General features: G+C 56.6%; 1 protein-coding gene across 1 annotated transcript in view; it reads right to left on the bottom strand.

Annotated features, from left to right (window-relative positions):
* Positions 1 to 26,929, bottom strand: part of RSPO1 (R-spondin 1) — a 30,988-nt gene extending 4,059 nt beyond the window's left edge. The window contains 5 exon segments of the mRNA XM_049821221.1: positions 394 to 543; positions 1,765 to 1,956; positions 4,599 to 4,647; positions 4,650 to 4,699; positions 26,716 to 26,929. Of these exon segments, the coding sequence (XP_049677178.1) occupies positions 394 to 543; positions 1,765 to 1,956; positions 4,599 to 4,647; positions 4,650 to 4,699; positions 26,716 to 26,929 (655 nt within the window).
* Positions 26,930 to 27,129: the final 200 nt, after the last annotated feature.

Here is a 27,129-nt window from a genome sequence, read left to right as displayed (position 1 = left end):
TTCTCCGTTGCTGCCTCAGGATTTCCTGGAGCCCTTGCACACCATCACAACTCTCCCCCACTTTAGGCTTGAAGGGTACGTGTGTTTCCCCAGCTGCTTCCTAAGTTTTCAAGGCACCCCCTTCCTTGCCGTACCACACAAACTCTGAGTCACACTTCACAAACACGCGGCAGCGACACTGGGGTGCTGCTCCCCGCCTAGGCTGGTCTCCAGAGGGCTCTGCGCTCTGAAGGGCTGGGTCTGACCTGTACCGTCACCCACTTGACACAGGCACGATGAGCCATCATCTTTGAGGGGTTCCTTTTATCATCTAAACCAAACTGTAGCAACACACGTGACAGGACCCAACAGACGCACAAAAAGCTCAGCGAAAGGTGCCCGAGCATCGCTTACCAGGACTGCTGCACTCCATGGTGCCATTGGCAGCAGAGTAGCCTTCGGGGCATGTGACGTAACATCTCCCTTTGTGCAAATACAAACCTTCCTTACATTTTGTGCAAAAGTTTCGACTGAAACAGGACTCACAGTTCTCAATTTTGCATTCTGGGGGGAAAAAAAAAACCACAGAGCCATCATGTAGTCTGATGTGAGCAAAAGACTCAGGAAGCTCTTCACTGCTAGCTGGAGTTCACTCCCGGCTCCAAGGGGTCTGCCAACAGCCAGGGCAAGTCTCTGAACATCCTGCCAGGCCTGATTGTGCTACTCAGATAGAAGTCAGTTTTCTTTGCACCGTTCCCTGATACAAGACAGAGCCACTGTGCTGCAGCTCTCCTAGCCAGAAGCAGTCACTGCCAGCTTGAAATCAGGCAGAGTGGAAAAGGTTTGGGCTGGTGTTTGCCTTGAGCATCAGTCAGCCAAAGTGGGACAGTGCAAAGAATAAAGTCCTGTATCAACTGCTCCAGCTGCAGCTACAGTATGGGCTGCAAAGTAATAGAGTTAGACAGAAATCTCGCCATGAGGGTGATTTGCATGAAACTGCCAGGGAAGTGATCGCATTTTTCCATGTCCAGCTTCTCTCTGGTGCACTGGCTGAAAGAGGCAGCCCCAGGCAAAGGATCTCGTTCAGAGAGCTGCTTGGCTATGGTGAATGGGCACAGGAGAGAAGAAAAGGTACTTGTGCGAGCGGTACCTTAAAAGCTGAAAGGATCCCCCCCCTCTTCCTTCCTCCCAAAGAAAGAGGGTGCCAGTCTGGCAGCCCAGCTAACAGAGCTTCCCAAATGCCCTGCAAGATGCCACATCCACAGCATACCTGGGTGGTGCTGAGCATGCTGCGACAGGGTAACCCAGCCCTGAAGGCTTTGCCAGTGGCCCTCTGCTCTAATGGACCATTGGTCCACCACCACCACCTGCCCGCAGCATGGAGAGACCCACAGAGGCTCTCAAAGATCAGGAAGGCCAAAACTCAAGTCAAAACCTGCAAGGAAGGGCTGATGGGGGGGCAGTGGATGCTTATCCTGCTTCTGAGGGCACTGTTTGGGCAGTATCTAGTGGCTGTTCAAATGGAAGGAGCATCTCAGCCTGGCTGCACACTGCACCAGCTGCACTGTGCTGCGGTGGGGCAGCGCCTGGGCACTCAAGGTGTGTTAGCCATCATCAGCATAAATTATGGGGTTATTCCCTGGGTTATTGCCCTGCTCAGCACGGCCTTCTCCTCTTCCATACAGCCACAGCATCTCCTCTCACCCGAACGGAGGCAACACAATCCCCTGCAAAGCACGGCCACCCTCCCGCATTTCGCCCGTTCCCTCCCACTCCCGTACTCACTGATGCACTTGTTCATGTCTGTATTGCGAAGGCCAAAGTATCCCAGTGGACAAGATGGTAGGCAAATCCCAATTTGCCGGATATCATTCCTCTCCAGAAGGATGAAGAGTTTGGGGGAACATCTCAGGCACCCATTGAACTCGGAGCACAGGTCGCAGCCTCTGGCACAGCCCTGACTCAGCTCGGTGCTAACTGGAAGAGCAACGGAGAGGCAGCAGTTAGTGCCTGCCCATGTGGCCGGGCTCTGCACGCACCGGCTTCATCCCCAACACACCGGCACCACCGGCAGCAAGGGCAGGGACCGCGGCAGCCCGAGGGCCGGGGTGCTGCTGCACCGACACACTCGCTGCGGCTCCCGGTACCGCTCCGGCCGGGCGTCAAGGCCCTGTGCCCGATGCCCACAGGCACCAGTGCCGAGCGCGGGTGCGAGGGTCGTGACGGCGGCAGCAGTGAGGAGCGGGACCCAGAAGCAGCCACCAACTCTACACAGAGTCCCAGCACCGTCTTCCCACCAGCCCCCTGCCTCCCAGTCCATCAGCCCTGCTGCCCGTGCTGGGCAGACACCCACGAGGGACACGTGCCCGGGTGGGCCAGCGTCTCCTCCCCGTGTCCCCTCTTGGAGCTGGTGGTGCCGCCTCGCGGAGCTACGGGCACGCTGTGGGACAAGCGGGGCCCAGAGCCGTGCGGTGCTGGAGCAAAACCGTCTGAGTAATTCTGTGCTGCGCTTCGAGCCAGGCTGCGTCCCAAGCTAAATCTCGCTCTGACCCCGCTTATGTTAACGATATCTGGCAGTGCAGGAGATTTCACTGCCCCCAAAATAGAGATGTGTTCTCAGCTCCTAAGTTCAGTCCAAGAAAAATACTCAATCCCATGTCTTGAGAGTTTTCTGCTTTTAATTATCATATAAAATGCTGCTTGTTTTGAAACCAATAGCATTCTTTGCAGGCTAGAATGCAGGTTATTTTTATTAGTTTATTATGCAAGCAGCGTCCTTGTTTATAGAAAAGCTGTGTATTTAAAAAAATGTATTCTTTTAAATACTGTGTTTACTACACTTCAAAAGCAAGCACGGAGCACCACAGTATTCACATGCCAGACCAAGAGGTAAGAAAACTTTCCTCTCCCCCCGCAGTGACCCGAGACCCCGGCAGCTCCCCTGCTGCCTACCCCAGCCCCATCGCTGGGTCCACGGGCACGGAGGCTGCCGCAGCCTCAGGAAATGAAACAGAAAGCAGAGGGGTCCCCAGCCCCATGGACCCTCAGTGCCCAGCTGCCAGAAGGGTTTGCTGGGTCTGGACTGGGACCTCCCCTGGGCATTTTGGGCCAGGCCCCCTGTACGCAGGGACCCCCAGGGGATCTGGCCCCATCTCTCCTGCAGCACTGGGTCGCAGGGCCAAGGTCTGTTTCTATGGCAAAGGTATAAACTGGGCCCTCACTGGAAACTGCACTTTATAGCATTAGCTATGACATCAGGTTTTCCTTGTTCTCACAGGGCTCAGCAGTCCCAGTTTTAATATAAAATCATTTTTATATAATTTAATTTAAAACAGTTTTAATGTAAAACAGTTCTAAAACTGGCTTACACCAATGAGGGCAAACTCATGTGGCTGCTTTTGTGCCGATTCAGCCTGGTTGCCCTGCGTGAGCCCGGAGCTGGGACAGGCCAAGGACCATCCAGGCTGGAGGGATAATTAAAAGCCCGTGCACCTTGGGTCGCACTGTGGCCTGGCTGCTGCATGGCCCAACGCCCCTGCAGCAGCTGAGCGGGCACCCCTGCACAGCTGCTGCTCAGGGCAGAACTTGCTGGGGGGACTCCAGGCGGGATGGGGTGGCTGCCGGGGAAAGGACGGTGCAGGGCGGCAGCCTGCCAGCAGAGCAGTGCCGGGGAGTTGGATGGGGAGTGATGCACAGCTCGTGCTCACACGCTCCCTTCCCTTCCTTCTACTGCTCGCTTCTCCCGGCAAGATGCCTGACCGTGGCGGGGGACCCCGAGGCTGCCGGCCTCAGTGGGGCACAGGATGGGATGCGCACGGCGCTGCCTGCCGGATCCGTGCCTGCGGGGGCAAAGGTGGGCAGGGGCCGGGGCAGTCGAGGCGCTGCGGGAAGCGGGGAGGTCGACCCCGTCCTGCTCTGCAGAGCCAACTCCTCTGGCCGTGAGCGCTGCCACGGGCACCAGCTTACCCAAGGGCTGCAGCCCCGGGGAGAAGCGCCGGTCAGTCCCTGCCCTGAGCCGCAGGCTGCAGGGCAGCTCTTCCCCATCCCTGCCCCGTGCTGCCTGTGCGGTTAGTGGGGGCAGCTGCCAGGGCGCCGGGGCAATTGCCTGAAGCCCAGGGCTGCAGCAGGTCCGGCAGGACAGGGGAGTGCACGTCTCTGCGTGGGAGCGGGACTCAGGGAGCTGCGGAGGCTCGTGGGGCACCCCGGGTTCTGCCCAGCTCTCTGCGTCGGTAAGACATTCACCAACTTTCACATTCACGTTCACCGTCTGCACAAACTGTACAGCATCACGAGAAGAAGTAGAGAAGAAAAGCATTTCATACATACTTCGTCTTTGCCTCTTGCCCTTCACCACTTTGCTGCTGCCTGTGAGATCCATCGAGCTTAGAAAAACCACCACCACAAACAGTCCAAGCTGCATAGTAACTCTCCAGCGCTGCAGCCCCTCTGTCGCAGGGTGGTCGGAGGAGCCCGCTCCACAGCTGGGGATCTCTCTGCGGCCGCTAAAACGTCTCGGGCAGGATCAGAGCTGAGAGTCTGTGCACAAAACCTGGTACGGGACCATATCCACAAACTACATCAGCAACAGCGAGCTTAGGTAGCAGGTAACATGGCTCTACCTTCATCCCCGTAAGGAGCACAGGAGCTTGGCTCTAGTCCCATCTGGGGGCTCTGGCAGCGAGCGTTAGCTGCTTGCAGTTTCCAAATGCACTCGCAGGAACTGCAAAGGAAGAGGAGAACAGATTAACTTGACAGTTGACATCTCTCCCGTTAACGGCTGGGCTCGGCACTGCGGCGGGCGAGCGCGGAAGCCGTGGAGCAAACCGGGGGAGCGGCACGCAAGGGGTGCGGGCAGATGGTGGCACCCGGAGTGGCGTGGGGCGAATCGCCCTCCAACCTTATCCACAAGCCACTGCGTTGCTTAATAACAGTTAGCACACGTAGAAACGCCTAACGCAGCTTTGCCATCTGCCGATGCTGCATACGGTTATAGCTGTAACTTGTTTAAAATAGTGCCAGTCCCCCTCGGCCTCCCCTCCTCGAGTAGCAGATGGCCTCTGCAGACTGCCAAGTGCACAAGATGTTTCCCATCAAGTGGGCACCTCTGGGGCTGGTAGTCGAGCCAAGCAGAAAGCGAGCCTGCAGTCCCAAGCCAGAGACGGGGCTGTCTGGGGACGGGGCGGGATCATCCCGCGAGCCGCCCGAAACGCCGTGTTTCTGCTCGGAGGGAATTTCCAAACCTCCCAGCTCCCACTCCCCCAGAGTGGCAGGGAAGGGTCAGCGCTGCCTGCGTGGGCAGAGGCAGTGCCGAGCGGGACCGAGCGCAGGAGCTGCTCTGCCGTGGGCTCGCTGGCTCTCGCACGGCCCTGCCGGTGGAGGAAGCCCGGCGTTCGGCAGCAAGGGCGGCCGTACATGCCGCGCTACCCTTGCCAAGCAGCAGCGGTGAGTTGCCCGACGTGTGTGGCAGGACAGGGTGACGAGACGGCAATGCCGGGAGGACAGGCTGGGCAACCAACCAACTGTTCCGCATGAACTTCTTGGAGAGCAAAGGGAAGCCCAGTGCAGCGGGAAATTGCCGGATGGCAGCCCAGCGCGCAGGACTCCAGGTGCAGCCAGCCCGGGAGCAGCTGCGTGCCCCATCCTTGCCCTGGAGCATCCGAGACCTTGCTCCTGCTGGCTGTGGTGCCCGACTCCAGGGGAGAGGCAGTGCAGGCAGGGCTGCTGCTCCCCCGGGAAATGACCTGGGAGGTGGTTTTCCATGTGCCCTGTGGCTGGCGTGCAGGAATGGCGACCTCCGGGGCTGCACTGAGAACTCTGGCACTGCCAGGCAGGGCCACGCTCTTCTCTCTGCAGCTGGCAGAGTGAAGCCCTGCCAACGGCTGCCATTGTGTGGGAATAAAGGCGACAACATTCACTCTGTGAAGTCAAATGAAACAGAAAATGGTTTTAATCCCTTTATAATAACTGCGCAATCGCCGATGCCCCAAATGGCCAGTGATGATGGTGCTGGAACGAAGCCCGGCTGCAGCCCGCGCGCTGCCTGCGGGATGGACACGGGCTCCGTGGTGCCGGCCCCCTTCCGTGCCCGCCGTGGGGTGGGGGACTTGCTGAGGTGCCACCGGCCGGAGCAGATCCCCTGCTCTGGCCCAGATGTAGGGTGGTTATGGCTATGGCAGCAAAATACCTGAACGGAGAGGGCTGCCCACAGCAGCCGTAGTGGGCTGGCAGCATCTTGAGTCAGCTGCTGCCAGGAGATGTGACCCAGGTACCGCTGGACCTTGTAGCAGCACGTGCCTCGACACCAAGATGTGCCCTGGAGCGGGCAGCTCATGGCAGCTTTGGCTCACGTGTGCCGGCGAGACCTGCAGGCCATCAGGCGCTGCAGAGCGCTGCCATCGTCCTCCTGCCCCGATAGCCTTGAACTTTTCACCGTGTCCCTGCCGCGACTCTGCCGAGCGCTGCTGGGGCAGGAGCACAGCGCTCCCCATGTGCTTGTCGTTACAGCCCGCAGCTCATCCACAGGATTTTCAAATAAATAATTAGTTGCTTGTGTAAACACCAACTTGTTCTGCACTTCCAAGTCTGTTTGCTGCAAGCTGCTTTATAAACACTGTCAAGTGCTTAAGCTGGGCTGTTGGGAGTGTTTACCAGAGCAGAGAGCTGTGCCGGGAGGGGATCCCACCCCAGCCCCGCAGCCTCCCTCCGCACCGTGCTCACGTGCAGAGACCTGGGCATGGCACGGGGCTCCCCTGCGCCGGGGTGAGGCAGCACAGGCAGCCAGACCCTCCGGACGGATGGCCTGGCACAGTATGGCAACGTACGGCACGGCACAGCCAGAGGACCCCGGGGATGCCAGCTGGTGTGAGCAGGGCAGCGTCAGTACAGCACGGCCCAAACTCTCCCCAAATTAGCACAGAGCGCCAGCTGCGCTGGAGGGAGCACGGTGCCACCATCCCGGCCTGGCTGCCCCTTGTTCTTAATTACGGCGGCTTTGCAGGTGAAGTGCATTCGCAGGAAGTACAGGCTGAACCCGCTCCGCGTCCTGCAGTGTTTACACAACACTCACAGTTTAGGCAAAGTCCCCTCAGTGCGGGGACAGCAGCGGGGATATTCTTAGGGAGCAAATACAGCCCCAGCGTGCCAAGAGCCAGCGTGAAGCTTATGCCGCCGCCACATACCCCATCTCTCAGGGCTTGTTCAGTGCAAGGGCAGGGAAGTGCCATGGGAAACCTTGAGGCCACAACACAAACCAGACGAACACACACTTTTTCCTCCTTGTTTCCTTGCTTTGTGGCCCAAAGAGAGCCTGGGCCTCCGGCCACAGCTGCCCACTCAGCACAGAAAAGCTACTGGCATCCTGGATGCTGAAAAGCCAGTGCCAAGGCGGGTCACTAGTACCATCCTCATGTTTCAAAACCTCCCTGCAAGCACACGGTGTCTGCGGCATGCCCACCAGCAGACGCTGCCGCAGAAGGGCTGGGCTTCCAGCTCTTCCCACCCTTACCTCAGGACACAAATTATGATTCTTTCTGCTATTGCAGCCATCAGTCAAGCTCAGGTTGCTGCAAACAATTTCCAGTCTAAACATTAGCAGGATTTATGCCATTATCCCATCGACAGGAAGAATTTGGGGTAACCTGAATTGCTCTGAATTCATTTATGGAGAGACCTGGCCCCTGCTTCTGAGATGACAGTAAGCCTTGTTTGCAATTCAATCAGGATAAATTAGTCCTTGGGAGCTCCAATGCAAACCAGAAAATGTAAACCATCCAGATAATTTACCATTAGTCCTCCTACATGCAAGGTGAGAAAGACCAACATTATATCCCCGGGATATTCAAGACCTAATCCTCAATAACTAAATTGCTGATATATTGCCTCTTGCTGAATGTATCAGGCTTTCCGTAATGTAAACGGGCTCTCCAAAGGTTTACTGAGTCTGAGAGAGAAGGACCAGATGCTTGTGCGAGGGCTGGAGGCAGGACAAGTCCGATCGCAGCAGCAGCAGTAATGAACCCCTGGGAACTGCCAGGTCGGCTGCCAACAGCCAGCTGGACATCAGCTATGAATGCAGAGGAATTTGGGCTTCCAGGTCCTGGAGCAAGATAGAAAATTTGAATTTCACCTTGGTAGTCTGCTTACGGGGTGCGAATATGCAAGGAGAACAGGTTTCAGAAATGTCCTTGCCTGCAGAAGGAGTCACGGTTTTTGCAGGGTTTCACCCTGGTTTGTTTGGTCCCAGCACCCTCCCAGCCCCGCACCTGGCAGTTCGGGCATGGGGGACAGCACCCACGACAAATGACCCCAAGCCATTCCCAGCCCCAGGGCAGGCAGAGTCCAGCTCCGGGGAGGTTGTTTATGGCAGCAGCCAGCTCCACGCTGCCGGCAGATTCCCCAACCTGCCTTTGTGTCAACTTTCAACAAGCCTGTCAAATAAGGATAATGGCACCCGGATATCAGAGGCGCTGGGAGGGGAAGGGGAGGAAGAAGAGGAGGAGGAAACAAGAGTGGGCTGCCAAGGGGAGTGGGGCCACGCACGAGGATGGCGTCCATGGGGCATGCAGCGGCCCTTGCTCCCGGCGCTATGAGCTGCTGCCTTGTGTCTGAGCCAGCCAGAGGAGGGCTGCGGGGGGACAAATCCCAGCAGGTACCAGCGGGGAGATAAAGGAGACTGCTCAGGGGTGGGGGGAAACGTGCTCCTGCAGGCTGGCACCGGGACCAGCCATCCCATCCGAGGGTGGAACGGCTCCCCAGCTCCCACCAAAGCCCCCGGGCCAGTCTCAAGCAGCAGTAGGACGGGGCGATGCTGGCGCGGCACCCTGCACCCTGCACCCTGCACCAGGAGGCACCGCTGCCACCATGAGCCCCCCCGCACCCTCCCCAGTCCAGCCCTGCCCCGGAGAGCGGCCGAGCCGCTCTTGCAGCACGGCTGAACCTCAACAGGTGGGATATAGCCAGCAGGAGAGGAGGCATCTTTCAAACAAGCAGAAGCCCACACACGCGTTTATCTCTCTGCATGCCTTGCCCTACCTTGGCAAAAGTCTCCGGCAGGCAAAGCTTCCCCGAGACATCTAAAGCTTGCAGCCCCAGGTGTGGCTGCGCGGCTCCCCAGCCCAGCGAGGGAGCAGAGCCAGCGAGCTCTGAAGCACACATCTTCCCTCGCTCCCCCGGCGCCTGCCAGGAGACACGGGTGTCAGGAACCAGCCCTGGGGAGGCGAGTGCCAGCCAGTGCGGAGCGGGAGCCTCATCCACGCGTGGTCAGAGGCTATCCCCAGAGCTCACTTCCACGGGCAGCAGCAAGGGAGAGGGGCAAAGGGGTGGCCCCGAAGAGCGGTTTGGGGCCGGCTGCATGCCCTGTGCCGGCTGCACGGCTGCCTCAGCACAAAACCTCTCCGGGCAGGAGGGGGAGGCAGTGGATGAGGGCTGCACAGGCGCTGCAAGCTGGGGTGCTGCAGGACCAGCAACATCCCATCTGCCTGGGCACCCCAGGCAGCTCGTTCAGCCCTGCGGCACCATCGTTCCTTTTTTACAGGCACACAGAGATGCGCCCGCAGTGCTGGTGCTCCCCGAACCCAATGTTTCTGCTCTGCCTGCACTAGGTGACCCCCCATGGCCGGAGCTCCCTGTCTGCTCTACAGCAGGAGGAAGGCAGCACGGTGCTGCAGGTAGCGGGTTTGGGGGCCCTCACTCTCTTTGGGAAAGCCTTGCTGTCTTTCCGAGCGGTGTTTCCCTGTCAGCAAGGCAGAGACAGTGCTAAAGCTACGTGAGCGGCACTGTGAAACCCTCCACGGAAGAAGGTCCCACGTACGCACGGCTCGGTCATCGCGACTGCCACAGGGTGTCTCACGCGCCTCCAGCCTGCAAACATCTCTGCACATGCACATGCAGAGCCACTTTGTTCTGCTTAATCCTTGAAGCAATAAAAGAAGGCTGCATTAAGTCAAATTTCCGAACCAGAAGGTCTTCATTTGATATTATATCCGAGTGCCAAGTTCTGCAAAATCCCTAACCCATAAACTTCACTGAAAAAATAAAATAATAAAAAACAATCTGGCAGCAGAGTTCTCCACAGCATTGTTGAGGTCTGACTCCTTCCACCAGCTTCTGCACTGCATTCCCCGGATCTGCGGAGCCGTGCTGTGACCCGCTAATGGGGAATACGCCAAGGAGAGGCTCCTGCCCGTGGCCGCCCCACTGCCCCAGTCTGGCAGCAGGGAGTCGAGTCACTCCGGAGCCCTGCAGCGGCAGCACCCCAGTCTCCCCGCCGGCTCCAGCCCCCCACTCCACTCAGCACCAGCTCCTCGCCCACCCTGTGCAGTGCCCAGCACAGTAGCTGCTCCAAGTAATGCTGCGATTAATAGTGCCACAGGCCTCTCTCCGGGAGCGCTTGTGCTTCAGCATTGTAAAACATCAGGAAATTTTTTACTGGGGGATTTCCAATCACCCTCTTCCTAGCGCAGAGAGGCGGTGTACTGGTCTGGAGGAGAAGGAAGCAGCGAAGCCCTGAAGCAGGCTGCAGGCTCGGTGTGTGCTGCTTCTCCACAAAAACAGAGCAGCATCTGAAAACACACTGGAGTTGTCCCGGCAGGCATAGCTCCAGTACCACAGACCGGGAAGCTGCTTGGGGATTTAGCTGCAGAAAAAGCAATCCTATTTCTGTTAGGTACGATGTCAGGTAGGTTTAAGCTTCCTACAGTTCAAGAACTCACTTACCAAATGCCAACCAGGGACAAAAGGCACTAGAACAGCAGCAACCAAAGCAAATTTCAGACCAGAAATTGCAAAACAGTCCATTTCAGAGCAATGCAGACCAGGGCACCAAAACCCTCGCTCTTCCATCAAAAGGGCTCCTCAACAACCCTAAAGGCCCTATTGCCGTGCAGCGACGTGCTCAGCAGATTCCCTGGGAGGTGCAGAGCGGATACACACCATGTTAGCATACAGCCCCCGCTCCTGGAGACCCTGAATGTGCGGGGAGCAGGGGGGTCTAATGCAAAATGGGAAGCACAGCCAGGGCTGCTAAGGCTCTCATCCTACACAAGTGTGCACACATTCAGCTCAAACCCAATTCCCCTCTTATTACAGTGTAAGTGTGACCAAACAAGGACTTACAGCAACCTTCCGCAACTGACTCTAAATGCAGGCTTTTTAAAGCCAGGGCTTACAGCAGCCTAGTGAGTCGCAAGCCACTGTGCTAAACAGCTTCTCCAGGCAAAAGCAGCGATGAAGCCTGGGGCAAAGACCCTAAACAGCACCTGGGGCTTTCTGCTTGGCCATGTGCAAAGGAAGCGTCTGCCAAGTGTGAGCTTCCTGCAGGGATTCCCGGTACACTGGCTCTCCCACCGAAACGTCACTGCCTGGGAAACCTGAGCCCTGCAGAGCAGCAGAAGAAAACACAACTGGGAAAAACAACCAGCTTTGGGCATCAGGGCTTCAGTTGGTGGGAGGGATGGAGGGAGTGAGCAGGGCAGCCTGAGTTTTCTCCAGACTAGCCTTTGCTGCAAGCCTGGCACAAGCACATGAGTTCTGCCTTTCTGAGGGGTGACAGCAACCTGCACCACCAGAACAGGGGGACCCCGGTGTGAGCTTGCAATAAAGGACACCCTGCAGCCGGCCCACGCCACCTGGCTGCACAGGACCATGCGGGGAAGCTGCAATCCCAGAGGATCATCCTCGGAGGCAGGTTGTTGGTGGGTACAGCTGGAAGGGTGTCTCTGTGTCTGCCAGGGTCTCAGGCAAGACAGGCACTTCTGTCCTCGGGGAGACAGCGCGTCGCCCTCGTGCAGCCACGGGGAAGGTATCTGTACCGGCTGGTCCCTTCACCTCTCGCTGCGTGGTCCCCACTTTCCCACCCCAGGGCCATTCTCACAGGCCAGGGGAGGCTGACCTGACCCCCAGCTCTGGTGCTCGCTGCAGTCTCATGGCCTTGTAGTGCAGGCAGAGAGCGGCTCTGCCAGCTCAAGCCTAGCTCGGGTGATGGAAACGTGGGATTTATTCTCTGATCTGCCTCTGTCTGCGCGCGCTGGCTCAGCCGGCTTATTTTGGCTGCGTGCAGGGGGTCACATCCATGCCCCTGCACCCCCAGCTTGCTCCCTGCTGTGTCCCTCCGGGTGGTGCTGCTGCTCTCGCAGCAGCCGCGCCAGGGCTGGGAAGCTGATCCAGCTGAAATGAGCCTTTTTTCCAGGGTGATTTCCAGGCTTGTCGCAGCACCGGCATTCCCAGGCCCACCGTGCTGCCACCGTCCTCCCACCTAGCCTCTGCAACCCTGGCCCCGCAGGGGGGATGAGATGATCGGGCAGTCAGGATCTCACCTGCTCCAGGGTCATGGATGGACTTCGGACAAAATCATTCAAACTGGAGAACACTCCAGGCATATGTTTCACTGCAAGTGCTGGGTCCCCATGGGATCTCAGCATAAACCTGGCCACCACAAACAGCACTGTAAGCACTGCCCCAAGTTCACGGACCTTCCTTCAGGTGGCAGGAGGTTTTGCACTGGTACTGTACGCCGACCCCTGTGCAGGAGAGTGAAGGCTCCATGCCTGCCATGTCGTGCAACATTTGCTTCTGCCAGTATTACCCTACTTTAATGCCTTTTACTGTAAGACACCCCTTCAAACCCAAACTGCGTCACCTGAACACCCCCTCACTCCAGGGCCATTCAAAGGAACGCACACGCCTGAGCCTACAAGAAACCCCAGCAGTCCAGGGGTGACCGTTCCGCAGTTGCCCGCACCCACGTCTGGCAGCACCCTGGCTCAGTCGGTGCAGGGGACCAGGAGGACGGCGGCCGAAACATCACCTTGACCCAAACCCTTGTTGGGGAGCTGCATCCCTGCCACGCTGCGGGAGTGCGCTGCAGCGAGCCCCAAGCCCTCGCTAACCCACAGGCTCGGCAGCCCAGCAGCACTTCTCCTGCACATCAGCATGGGGTGTTAACACGGATGTCTAATTATTACCATGATCGCTGTTAACCATTTCCCCACTGATCCCCCATCCGAAAACTCAGGGAGTACGTACTTACCCCGCACTCTCCGGCTGCCTGCCGTGCCCCCATGGGTGCCGTTCTCTGCAGGAGGCTGAGTTAGGCACAGCCGCGACAATATTGAGAGCAACTGCTTAACTGCCTCGTCCCCTCATTGCTCAGCTCGGGCACGCTCCCGTCTCTGGAAGTCAGTGGGAAAGCAGGCAGGGCACTGCAGCCCGCTGCGCAGCATTCGGTGTCTGCGCTGCGGCCGGCGGGACCCTGGGGCTGGTCCAGTATCAGCAACAAGCTCCAGCGAACTGATCAATATTGTGTCTAGCTCTCCGTGTCCCCTTCCCAGGTCTGGGAAGGTAAAACAGTGGCAGGGGACAGCACGCAGCAGCCCAGCTTCCCTGCAAAGCCCCACGCACCTTGGGGGTGGGGGAGACGGGGATCCTAACAGATCGTGCTGTGATTTCTCACAGCTTTCATTGTCTGAACTCATTATCCACATTGCACAAGGCAAACCCGCAAGTCGGATGCTGACAAGGCTTGCGTTCCTCATTAGCAGCCCACATTGCAAAAGCTTCATCTAAACAAACATGCATTCTGAAACCCTTACCTCTGACTTGTCACTCCCTCATCACTGCTGAAAAGACTCTACTGGTTTCTCAGTTTTAAAATACTACAAGACCAACTACAAAAATCCTCGGTTCCTCCAGAGAAAGTTACATGCACGTTTCTGTCAAAAAAAATGAAAAATATATTCATGGCGAGTTCATGGAGAAGTCTGGTGCGTTTGGGTCTGGGTATTTTGTTCACTTGTTTTTTAAAGCAGGTTTCTAACAGCTTCCCAGGTTTTGCGCAGAGAAACAAACCCTTCTGTGATGTGCAGGCTTTCAGCTCGTAAAGATCGCCCAGGCTAGTTCATACTCCATCAGCCCACGCTGCTCCCTGCGTATGCAAAGCAGAAAGTATGTGATCATATCAGAGCAATTTGCACATTAATAAATCCTGGTCTCAATGCCGTAGACTCCATCCCCATCCACCGGGTAGGGGCTTTTTATTATTATTATTACCAGAGTATCCAGCTTTGTAAAGGCATCTAGTGCAAACTCCTGCATGAGGGAATTCCACCCCACTAGTACCACCTCCTAAGACAATATCCAGCCAAAATATTGTGACTGTTGCAAAACCCGGACTGGAGCTCCACAAAGGACCTTCCAGCGTTGCATCCAGAGCCAACGGGGTCTCAGTAAATTACTGCAGTGACACACCATCTAGTTGTCTTTGTAGTCTTTTTTATTTATGACAGTTAATTCCGAGTTATTACTAACATTTCAGTGGTAACTGGCATATGAAGTCATCAGCTGTCACAACTGCATCTGTTAATAAACATGTCAAATATTAAAAGCAGCTTATTATCCTCTGGAGGGGGGAAGGCACTAAGGCGAAGAGCTCGAAAGCCTGGTTCTTTTTCGATCTCTGGCTGTGCAGCTGGAGGAAACGCTCACGCTCAGGAAAACAGCGTGACTGCGGTGAGGCTGCACAGGGATACCTGCCCTCCATCACACCTGAGCAGCCCAGGAGCTCTCCTCCCCGTGCCATCGCCAGCTCCCCTTCCCTTCTCTGCCTTAACTGGGGTGGCCAGGAGGGACGCGGGATGGACCCTTGCTTCGCACAGGCCCACAGGGGAATGGTGAGGGCTCAGGCACCTTCCCCGAGGTCCACCGTGCCTGGCGGGCTGAGCAGGATCCAGCCCGGGCAGCATCTGGCAACTCGCCCTCGCCAGCCTTCTGGTGTGCGATGCCATTCCAACCCGGCCGCGCTCGGCAGCGGGCAGCCCCAACCTGCTTGTCCCCCATGGAGGAAGCAGAAGAGCCCCAGCCCCAGGGGAGCCCGTGGGGAAGTGCAGGGGACCCCCATCCCCTCTCTTGCCCCCCGCACCGGGAGGCTCAAGCGGGGAGCTGGTGTTCCCAGGGCACACGGCCATGGAGCCGTGCTGGACCCTGCACCGGTGTCTCTCTGTACAAGCCATAAACAGGCATCGGCGCCTGCCTGCTTGCTGAGCAGTCGTCAGTGCTGTGTGGCTGGCAGAAGCAGGTCCCTGCGTGTGACTGACCCTTGTCCCCAGCTCTTGTGGGGCTGATGTGGTGCCTGTGGTCACGGGGCTCTGCCGAGAGCCCTGGTGCCCCAGCGGGTGGTCCCAGGGGCACGGCTGTGTGGCAAGCTGCTGGCCACCCCCTCGGAGCGCCATGCCCCATGGATCCCAGCAGTCTTCTGGGGAGGGTCGTGGCTTCCCTTCGGGGCCCCTGAGAGGCCGGGGGGGCACGGGCAGGTCGCACGTTCCTGCTTTGCAGGGTCGGGGCCCACTCCCACCCAAGGGTGGGCTTGGGAGGACACAAGGTCGTGGTGGGAGGGATGGCAATGTCTGCCCCATCCTCCCTTCCTTACCATTTAAGACCATCACCCTCAGTACATGAGGATGTAGTACGTCTTCTCCCTGCTTTGCTGAGCGACCTGCGCTCTCAGCCTCTGCAGCTGGGGAGGAGGCTGCTGCTTCTTCACGTTCACCTTCCCGCTCTTGGGAATCTCAGACAGAAAGCTTGCCGCTCTCTAACGCTTTCCTTGTCCAATTGCCTCTGGCTTTCTCCGGCTGAAGGTAATGTGCAGGCTCTGCTTTTTGAGGGGTGCTGCAAAAATCAATGGCAATGTCTCCTAAACTCTCTGCATGAAGGTTATTCGGCCATACCACGAGGTAGTTTCCTTAAAGCTCAAACCAGTGACCTGCAATAGGTAGGAGTTGGGGAGCTGCAGAAGGAGATGCACTGAATGCTCCATCTTTACCTTCCCCCTGTTGTGCGTCAGCTTCTCCAACTATCTGAACACATTTCAGTATTTATTTTAGGTGTAAGATCCACTCGAGCAGATGCCATAATTCTTGTATAACGAGTAAAATTCTGTCTTGGCTTCCAAGTGTTCCTAGGGACATCACAGGACGACATGCTGATGGGTGAGACACCTGTGCCAAGCAGGGTGAGTCACCCTGCAGTGCTTACAAAAGTCTTGAAGCAATGAGAAGCAGCACTATCTTCACTTGATCCTCCCCAAGCTTGCAGGGCTCCTAGCTGGAAGCCGGAGGGCGCAGGCTCTTCCAAAGGCCGTGACGGGCTCTACAGTGGGTCCCGAATCCTCCCCTGGGTCCCTTGCTGGCGGCCAGGGCAGGTCTGCTTCGATAATCCACTGCCCAGGAGCCCCCACCAACGATGGGTCCCTGAGCATCCCCGGCAGTTGCTGGCACGAGCCCTAGAGCGCTTTGTGGGACTCGGTCCAGAACTGGCAGCGCCGAGGAAGAGGAGGGCTAGGGTACAGGATGTGGCACAGAGCGGCCCTCCAGACACACTGGGGTTTGGAGAGTCTCATGGATCTGTGTTCTTCACACACTTGCAATCATCTCTGCTTTGCACAGCGCTTGTGTGGGGGCAGGTATGAACACAAAGATGTAAAGTAACCCAGAGCAGGCAAGAAGGAAAATTCGCCATTTACGCAGCTTTTCCTTTGCATTGTGTTTGTGTTAATGTACATGTATATGGAAGTTTTATTCATCCTGAATTTTCTTTGGCACCTCATTAAATGTCCCTAGTTTCCTACTCATAAACGATATCTTCTGAGATCATTGCTATCTCACAGGAGCATTAGTGAATGTGTTTTGAATATTGGGCAGATGCTAAGCGGTCACTGTTGGAAGTCTCCATATTAAAGACCTATTTATATTTGGAGCTTTTTTACTTTCTATACTAGGAAATTCTGAAGTACCATCAAATGTTGCCCTGGGACAAAATCACTTAGTTCACTGCAAAAGTGAAAAATCTAATGAACTAAGGATCTTGTATTTTATGGTTGCATTGAATAGCCAAACCTTTTTCTTTCTAATCTCTCTCAGACCACTGCAACTCCAGTTGGCAGCTGTAGATCAAGTTTCAGTCTGGAGCAAATGTTTGTAACTGAGCAATAAACCCCAAAGACAGACCTCTATAATGGAAATGCTGACAAACCCAGCTGCAAGAACAGGGCTACCGGACACATCAGTAATTAGTGAACAGAGCAGTATATCTGACTGAAGGCAAAGGAGATGTGCTTGCCAGCTCCCTGGTGTTAGAAGGTATCATTGCAGAAGACAGTAAATCACACTAAATCCTGCCTTAACACCCTCCACAATAAATCCAGCATCAAGTCCCACATTTCTTCCCCTTCTGACAGGCAGCTAATTTACCGTTTTGGTTTTCTTTAGCTAATGGCTGTTGAGGCTGATCCTAAATTAATCCTAAACCGGCTGTTTCTTTCCTGTACAAAAGGACATGAAATTCCATTTTTTAGCAGGGTAAAAACGCCAAGTGGCTCCAGATTGAAAGCAGAGCTGCTGACTTGGGAGATTTTTCCTGCTACCCACAGAAGTCCTTGCCGAGCAGGTGCCCGGCAGCCCGGGGGAAAAGGGGCAGTGGGACGTTCCCAAAGCAGACAAAGGCTGCCTGAATTCACCAGTTTTGGTCGCATTAGGTGGAAAAGCAAGCAGCAGGTCTAATCCTGCATATACAGGTATCACCCAGCCTGGGCCACCCTGCCCGTTCGGCTCCAGCCTTTCCCCAGCCAGGCTCCATGTCCTGCTGTGCACAAAGCTGAGGGGAGACCCTCGCTCCCCCGTTCCTGCAGAGGAAGCGCCAACCCCAGCCAACTGTTCAAGGTTCCACCCCCCATTAAAAACCTGCCAATTTTTGGTCTGAGTTCACCCCTCCCCGGTTCCTGCCCTGCATCCCCTTCTGCCTCTCTTGGCCAGGGGAAAGGCCTCTCCTCCACGGAAAGCCCACCCTGCCCGGGGACTACGGGGACTTCCAGGCTGGGGCTGATCTGCCTCCTGCCAGGAGCCGCGTCCCTCAGCCTCTGGATGCAGCTGAGGGCGGGGGGGCCCTGGGGCACAGGCAGCGGGTCTGCACCCAGCAGCTCCTGCGCTGAGCACCGCAGCTTTTGTCAGACCCAGGGCTCTGCACCCTCAACATTAACCCTGTGTGCAGAGGCAGGTACCAGTGCCTACAAGTTCTCAGCTGGCACAGAGGATGCATTACTCATCCCTGGTGCCTCATCAGCCTTTGATAATATCTCAGCATAAGCAAAAAGCAAAAAAGACGCTCGCCGAGGAAGCAGAAGGAAAGCAAGAATGTGCTAAAGTTGTCTCTGACTCTCCTAACTCAACCTGTGGTGTGCTGCTTCTCTGCTCCCTGTGTGGACACAGAGGTCTGCTTCTCAGAAGGCTTATCTCCTGCAGAATGATTGATAGCATGGGCAATTGTTTTTAATAATATCTGAACACCTGCAGTCCTCAGTCCCCGGTAATACAGTTATCCCAAGTGCCTAACTTATTGCGTAAACAACTGCTCTGGTTGCAAAGACAACTATCAAGTTCCTGACACAGGCTGCACAAGCCACGCTGGGGGGTCAGGCACAGGGGCACGTAGGATCATGCCTTCCATAGGGAGATGTGGGAGCGAAAGGAAGGGGAGCTGACTTTCTGATAGGATCACCCAGGCATGCCTCTTCTTCTGGGCAGAGCAAGAAAGCCTGGGCTTTGGGCCGGACAGCGCTGCTCACTGGCCTTGCTTGGAGGGGGCGGCTCTGGCAGCCTGGCAGCAGTCCATGCCGGGAAGCATGTCTCCGTCTGGGAGTGTCCCCAGGAAGGTCACCCTGGTTTGGTGCTGAGCTGCTGTGAGCTGCAGAGCTGTGAAAATTACTTCTGCGTAAGATCTTTGTGGGTGAAGGAGGAGCGAGATCCGCATGCCCCATCCCATCCCATCCCATCCCAGACGTGGCACAGGCAGCCTGCCTGCACCCTCTGCGCCCGCATGGGCAGGTCAAGAGGGGCCTGGCAAGAACGATTTGCTTTGTGCTCACCAGGCATGGGGCAGGGAGGCAGAGTTTGTGTGTGCGCCCCAGTGACCTACCCTGCTTTTCAGGATCTCTCTTTCACGCCTGCCAGGTTTTCTGACACCGCACCCCGTGCAGGCTGGACATTTTGCCTCTTTCCAAGGAGCGATGTTATGCGCATGTTGGGAAATGCTCCTTTCTCATTTGCTTCGAAGGCCCTTTTCCCCTGTTGTTTGAGGAATGCTGTTTGAATTAGCTCCACGGATTGCAAACAGACCCCGTTGTTTTCCTTTCCCAATGCAGGGAGGCTTCTGTTCTCTTTGGCCTGCTGGATTAACCAGGGGGCCTCACACACTGACCCCTCTGCAGCTCAGGGAAGCTAATTTAATCCCAATATTGTTACAGATCACAGCAGGACGGATCTCACAGATTCCTTGAGGCAAACCAGCACTGAGCTCTGGCAGGGACAGCAGCACACTGTGTTTGTAGAGGCAGGAGCTGCTACAATTTTTTCTGTAAAATTTTCTCTACAAAACTTCTGAGGCCGGGGAGGAGGGCAGTGGTGCTGGGATGATGGGGGCACCCTGGGCACGGGGGTCCCACTAAGGAGCGGCTCCACCTGCAACCCCCAGCATCCTCCATGCAGGAGGGTGGAGGGCCACTCTGGAGACTGGCAGAAGAGAAGGAGATGCAGACTGGCATCTCCTTGCTGTTTCTTTCTCCTTATTATTTTTTTTCCCTTGGTACCTGCTCTTGGGGCTGGATTTTTGAGGTGTGTTGTCATCAGGCCATACACAACAACCACAGCCAAGCCATGCCTGCTCCCACTAGCCAGTGCCTGCCCCATCCCTGTATCAGTCCCAGGGCAGGTCACCTTACTTCACACCTGCAAGGTGGAGCCATCCCCCCAGCGCTGAAGCACAAGTGCCTTGCTGCTCTTACCCAGCATTGCTATCATCGGGGGGGATGGCAGCGTTATGGCAAGGAGGCCACGGCTCCATTCCCAGCCCCGGCCCAGCTGGGGCTGCCACGCTCCTCGCACCAAGCGCTGGGCAGGCTGGGGCTCGTACACTGCACTGCCCTGCTCATTGCCCCAAGCATTACCCCACGCGTGGCCCCAGGCATTGCTCTCTGCTGTCTCTCTCCGAGTTTATCCGTTCCCTACTGCGTAAAAGCCCAACAGGCTGGGACTTCCAGCATTTCTTGTAACTCCGTCCAGAGCTGGAAGTGGAAGAGACCACTGGCACAGCCAAGAGGACACAAAACTGAGAGCCTCTGCAGCAGGAGCAGCTCTCTGGACAGCTTGTCCCTCTCCAGGCTTCTGCCCCCTCCCTTCTGCCTCCGCTGCTCTTGCACCCAGCAGCGGCGGAGCAGGAGCTGGTGCTGCCAGAGGGCCAGGCTGGCTCCGCTTCCCAGGGAGCACGGGGCAGAGTTTGGGGAGCAGGGATGGGGTGCCCAAGGGAGGGAGCCACAGCCCAGAGAGCCAGTCCCAGGAGGCTGGGCAGAGGGACGGGAGCTGGGCATGCGGGGCCCTGCTCGAGCCCATCCTCCTCTCAGCCACGAGCAACTCTTGGGAACATTCCTGCTGGATGACATTTCCCAAGGCATTGAGAAAAGAAAAAAAAAAAAAAAAAAAAGGCACTTTTTTCCCAATATAAATTCTTGCAACATTAAAAAAACCACACAATAGCTGTAAGCCCTGAAACGGCTGGGGGTAAAAAAGCTACAGCTTGACATGGAAATAGCACTACCATCCCCACCAACTGGTCGAATCCCAGATGTGAGACATCATGTGTGACAAAACCCCAGAGGAAGGACACGCAGGAAGCTTGTAATTGTTGCGGGCTCCCACGGCTGCATGGGGACACAGGCTGGTGACCTTGGGAGTCCCGAGTCCCCCCGTCAGTAACCTGCAGCAGCGAGAGCGGAGACCCATGGCTGGCTGGGCTAGCTCTGGGACCAACATGGAGCCCAGGAGTGGCTGGGGCCAGGCAGAGCACCTGGCTGAGCTCCTTGCCACCCCAGCCGTGCGCTTGCTGAGAGTGTGCTGCCGGCAGGAGGGACCCTGGGGTGGTTTGGGGACCCTCAGGTGGCTTCGGCACCCTGGGGCAATTTGGGACCCCCACAGGCGTGAGACAGAGGTTCCCGCTGACCCGCACTGGTGCCGGTGCTCCGGCTTGTACCGAAGCAGCACTGGAGGGTGAATAGTGCCTGTCCCTGTGTCCCCACTAATGGCGGACACACGTACCCCGGGGAGGGAGCCGCACATGTCAGTCCAGGCCCACGCTGGCAGATAGGAATATTGCTGTACTGAGACCAGCCCAAATAAATCAGCTGAAAACCTGCACTGAGGGGACCCTTGTGCAGCAAGAGCTGTAGAAATGTGCTCGCTCCGCTGTGCTCTCCGAGATGTTTGCAGTACACCTATAATTATTTTAATTACAATTAAAGACTATCCCCCGTGACTACGCCGAGGAAGCACGGCTAGGCCTGTGCGCACGGCCTGCCTTCTGCTGCACTGCGGCTCTTCAGAGATTTCCAGTGGAGCCAAACGCTTTACTGGTGTGGATGGGATATGTCTACGTATTGTGTTTTAAACTATATAATTAATTGAATGCAGTGCTCTGCAAGGAGCTAATTCTGCCGAGGGATTTTGGTAATTGTACAGACATTGAGAGGAGCAAGGCCCAGCCCCATGCGCTGCGGGGAGCTGCAGGGAGGAGGCCGGGAGCGCGGGGGGCCGGGCCCTGCTTTTGGGGATGGAGGAGACAGGGCGGAGAGCGGGTGTTCACGCTCCTGGGGCTGGGGCAAGGGGAAGGGGGATGCCGAGACCGGGAGGACGAGGGGAAGACGAGGAAGTGAAGGGCAGGACGGCCGCCATGACGGGGCAAGCCCAGCCCCAGTCAGCAGGCCTGAAGCTCAGCCCAAGGGATGAGCAGAAGAGCTGCGGCAGCTCTTCTCTCTCTCTCTCTCTCTCTCTGCCTTTTCCCCCCTTTCTTTCAGTTTTTGGAAGTGTTCATCTCTCAGGACCTCGAAGTGAGGCTGGCCCAGCCTGCACCCCGCATCACCCCACATCACCCTGTACTGCAGCACTTATTGCACACGCCGTCCACTTTAAATATCTGTGTCTGCACGGGAAGCGTTTGTACGCGTTTTAAATATCTTCAAGATGACAGCGTGAAGAAGAGAATGGATTGAGCCTGGCTTTAAAAGATGGCAAAGCAGAAAACAATGATCCTAGGCAAAGGCAAGAATGCTTCAGCCGGGCTGGGCGGCAGAGCAGGCACTATCAGAGCCCATTGTGGGGCTCCGAAGCACACGAAGCGTGTGAGGAAGTGCAGTGCTTCTCCTTGCTTTGCATCTTTGCTCCCTGAGGAAGAGCTTAGGTTTATGCTGGACAAAGCTGTCTGTGGCCGGCTGCTTCCCGATGCAGTTCCAGCAAATGCATATTAGATGCTGTCTCTTCGAGATACCTTTTCATTTACAAGGGGGGAGAATAATAATGCTCTGGTGACTGTAATGTCGGCAAGAAAGCTACCACAGCCGTGACAGCCTCTCGTAGTGCCTCTGCCCTGGGAGCTCCAGGGTTTTATTTCCAATTAAGTTTTTCATATGGTAACATTCAGATTTTTGATGGGAGATGAGGCTACTTTTGTCTAAGAGAGAACATACTTTCACTGTTGCGCCCGGCCCAGGAATGAGTTCTCCACTATTAAAATGTAATTTAATTTATCTCCATGGATTTTGTGATGACTAGGATTTGTTCTAAGGAGACCTTTAAAGGAGAACTTTTGCATTATTAAATGTATGTGCTAGGAAGTTGAGTTCTGGCATCCTCTGATAACCAAATTTCTTTTCTATCCTCCACTATATCCATCATGATAAAAGCCCCTGCCAAAGCCCTAACTCAAGCCATGCTTCTGGCATATTGTGAAACGAATCAGGGGAAAAAAAAAAAAAAAGAAACCCACAAGATGCTCTAGTCCAGTATTTTTTTTAATCAAAGTTTCAAGGATATTGATGGTTTACCTCATAAGGTAAACATTTGTAGCCCAGTTGCTTTCCCAGGGTTAAACCAGAAACAAGTGGCTAGCTGAAACTGCAACTAATTTGCTCTGACAGACTTCAGTCAGCTTCAAAATGAGTTTTCTTGAAAATTACAGGCCCTTTACAGGCAGAGGAATGGCACCTTCCCACGGAGGGCTGCAGGATGATCCCATTTTCCAGGGATGAGCCCGACGGACGCCCAGCTCCCACATTTCCCCAGGGCACCCCCTGCCCACAGGGGCCCCTCTGCACTGCGGGGGCAGCTCTGTACCATGGGGGCAATGGGCAAGGGACCCTTGTCCCTTTACCCCTGCCTCACCCTCCCACTGTGCAGAGAAACTGCCCATCTTTCCGAAGGGCGAACCCCAGCCGAGCCGCGCGCTGGTCCTGTCCAGCAGCAGATTTCCCACCTGGCAGGTGACTGTGCCCCCACAGCACATACCTGGGAGCAGGGGGACAACTGGGGCAGGCCAGGTCCCTGCTCAGACACTGGCGTCTAGGGTGACCTAGGGCAGGTGCCCTTGTGCCGCAGAGCTGGTCCCTCGGCTACGTGCCCCCCCAGGCTCTGCCTTTTCCAGATACAGCCCAAGAAGCGATGGACGGGGCAGCTATTGTGCCAGCTGGACCATGGGGTCATGGGCACAGCCCCAGGACCTCAATCCCAAACCCAGCACAGGGGCACTCCAGCGATGGGCACAGCACATACAGCTCTGCGGGCAGGTTTCTCCTGCCAGCTTCCACACGGTGTGCTGGGGGGGGACAGCCCAGGACAGGCAGCGCAGCCCAGGCTGTCCCGTCAGAGCGGGACTTCGGCAAAGAGGCACTGAACGTTTCAGGGTACGCCACAGTCTCTCCAACGGCACCACTCGTGCTACCCTCCCATTACAGCAGTCATGGCTAACCCCAAACCAAGCCGCAGCAGCACTGGCTGGGATCAGGAGCAAGTGGGCACAGGCAAGCTGGGGTCAGGCTGGAGCGAGCCAGCCAGTCTGTGGGGACACTGGTGTCTGTTTGGGCCGCCAGTGGTTAACAGCAGCATCCTGCTATTCTGACTCCTCCAAATTGCATGCAGCAGCCTGGGGCACAGTGCAGCTCTCAGGGCTTTATTTATTCTCCACTGACAGCTGGCTCGCTGAGAATGTCACTGTGCAGCCTTTCTCCCTGGCAGCCCCAGGATTAGTGCACACTGGTTCCAGCTCCATGTTCACTACCTGCTAACCGGTGGGAAAGATCAGGGAGTTGATGCCAGCCAGCACCTATCTACGCACCAACTCCTGGCCACAGTGAAATCTCAGCACCTTGGAGATCCAAGTCCTCCCTGTTCTCCCAGACCTCCCTTGAGTGAGGCAGCGCACGTGTCTCCCCATTCCTAGTGGTCTACCCAGTGCTTGTCCAGCACAGCTGTGGAGCGTGCTGCTCACCGAGCTGGCACACGGGGGCTCAACGGAGGAGACAGCGCAAGTGATCTTTAACTTCGTTCAAGACTCACAGTGATACTGTGCTCTCTGTTAAAAGTACGTGCAGCGTATGAGGTTTCCTGCGTACAAAGCAGAACGTACCTTTTTTTAGAGTCTAATTTTACTGCTTCCCTGATGCATTAGCTCGTGGACTGGAGCCACAGCAAACCATGCCGTGGAAAGAGCTCCCTTCCCTAAGAGCATCTCCAGGGCATAACAATGGCTCTGAAGCCAGGAGAGAGCCAAGATGATTTCACCACCAAGGCTGGCATCGCCCCCAGGACTCAGCATGGCGCACAGCACCTTGTTGGCACAGCTGGCATGCCCATCCGGCAGGTCGCCGTGCTGGCACAGGAGGACGACGTGCCCGTGCAGTCCTGGCTGCTGACTGCTGAAAGCTGCTGCTCTGCTTTGCGTATAAGTCAAAACCTGTAAGCTACTGGTTACAGAGACACTCGCTGTTTTAGCAGACTGAAGTGGAAGAAGGGAGAGAGCTGCCAGATCCCAGCTGGTCTCTGCTCCAGGAGCTGATGGAGGATTAGCCCAGCAGCATGTCTTTACAAATTGTCAGTTCCCAGAATACACAAAACAAAGCTCTGAGGACTGAGTGTATCAGCACAGAGGCAAAGGCACATACTTCAGGAACCTGACAACACTTTCCACCCAGACACATGGATATGGGGATCCTGGCTTCCTGCGGTCCCTGCAGAGTGCTGTCTGTCCCACGGCAGCTCAGTCTCAGCAGATACAGCACTGGGGCTGGTGGCTCGGAGCGGATCCCTCCTGTCGGCAGCCCCACGGCTGCCGGCTGAGCCTCTCCCTCCCCAGGCTGGTGCCCCCCAAACCAGAGAGGGTTTACAAAGCGACCACGGGTCCCTCCTGGCATGTCCTGGTGTGAGGAAGCCATCTGCCCTGGAGCGTGGGGAGGCTGCTGGAGTGGCTTCTGTGCCCCACACAGCCTCAACCTTCCCTGCAAGGCGTCAGCCCCAGGGGTTTTGGGTGGACTGATGCCCATGCAGAGCACCCGCAGACAGGCCCAGAACTGCACCAACCAACAATGGCACCGGGGGAAGCTGCCACGACCCAACTTCTACAGCCGTCCCAGCCCGGCTTCGTGTCCTGCCCCAGATGGGGTGGGAGATGCAGGACAGCGCCTGCTGCATGGGCTCGTGGCAGAGCTGCCTGTCCCCATTGCCCTTGGTGTCAGCACCACGGCACATCCTGCTCCCTGTCCCAGCTCCTAGCCTGGACGATGCTGGGAGGCTGTGGCATGTGTCAGGTCTGAACAGACCCCGTCCCTGTGCCTGCTGGCTGCCTGCAGGGGGATGTGCCAGGCGTTCTCCCCGTGCCCTTCCTCCAGCCATCCCTCCTGTTAAAACCCTGCCCTAAATGCACAATTGCAGTCATGCTGCTGGAAAGCAAATGCGTGCCAGGCTGCAGCAAGGCACGGGCAGAGGCATGCTGCCCGCTGCCTGCTGCCTGCTGCCCACTGCTTGCTGCCCGTTCCCTGCTCCCCGCTGCCCGCTGCCTGATGCCGCCCTCCCGCGTGGGGCCGGGGCCTCCCCGACAGCCGCCCTGTCGCATGCAGCGTCGGAGCTGGAAGCTTTCGTTACTTGTTTCACGGGAACTTCCGACATTTCAAAAATTGTTTTCATTCTGGTTTGGAATGAAGACAAATATTTCAGAAATTTCCTGGATAACATAAAGTTTAAAATATCGTCCACACTAAAATAGAAGTAGTAGGCTATCTCAGCTCTTGCATTATGTCATATCATGCCAGCTCATGGTACACCGCGCAGAATTACAGAGGACTTGCCATGAGAGATGTAAACAAAACCAAAAATAATATCAACAAGAGAGGAGAAATGAAATGCTGAAATGAGAATTGCCCTAAAACAATTTTTTCTCCCCTTGCGCAAATTAATTCTCCATGGGAAATTGCTTGGATATTGTAAAAGAGCACGGTCTGGCCAAAGCAGCTCTTCTATTCTCTGGAGGAGGGACACCCTGTCGGTGCTCCCCACCAGCCCCGTCCAGCCGCACAGCCCAGCAGCGATGCCGCTGCATCCGGGCTGGGTCCGGGATGTCCCCCTGCCCCCTGGCCCCTGCTCCCTGGCCGCGTTCGACCCCTTATCTTGTTTCTTGCAAGCCAAGGGCAGGCGCGCTCCGTGGTCAGCCTGGTGCACCCCGGGCCCCCGCTGTCTGCCGGCAGAGATAACGCCAAGATGGATAAAGCTGGGTGCTGGGGTTAACGGCATGAAGCGGCGTCTCCGTCAGGAGAGGAGGAGGTCGCGTGGTCCCGCTCTGCCCATTGCCGGCTGCAGAGTGGTCGCGGCTGGGGACGGCGCTTACCTTGGGTCGGCTCAGCTCTACCCAGCTGGGGCTGGCTCCTGCCCTCCCTGCGCCCGGCGCATCGCCCGCCCGGGCAGCCGCTCAGCGCCGGTGCGGCTGCCCCACGCCGGGGCTCTGTGCCGGGCGGACCTCCGGGCGCCGGCTGGCACCCATCCCCCTGTCTGCCCCGTGCCTCTCCAGAAAGGCACTGCTGGGAAGAAGCGCCGAAGCTCATGTCTCCGGCGCTGTATCCACCCCTTCCCACCCTCTTGGGGTTCGGTCCTGCCAGTTCCACTTGTGGGCTGTCCTCACCACTTTGGGCCTTTCTACCGCTCCCCTTCTTGTGGCTCCGGATGTCACCACAGACACGCTTTTATGAGAGTGGGCTTGTGCAAGGCTTGTATAAAGTGTTCTCAGAAATACGAGGTCCTGTCA

Source organism: Accipiter gentilis, chromosome 17 (assembly GCF_929443795.1).
Source record: "Accipiter gentilis chromosome 17, bAccGen1.1, whole genome shotgun sequence".
Taxonomy (NCBI): Eukaryota; Metazoa; Chordata; class Aves; order Accipitriformes; family Accipitridae; genus Astur; species Astur gentilis.
This window is presented reverse-complemented; position numbering and strand designations above follow the sequence as displayed.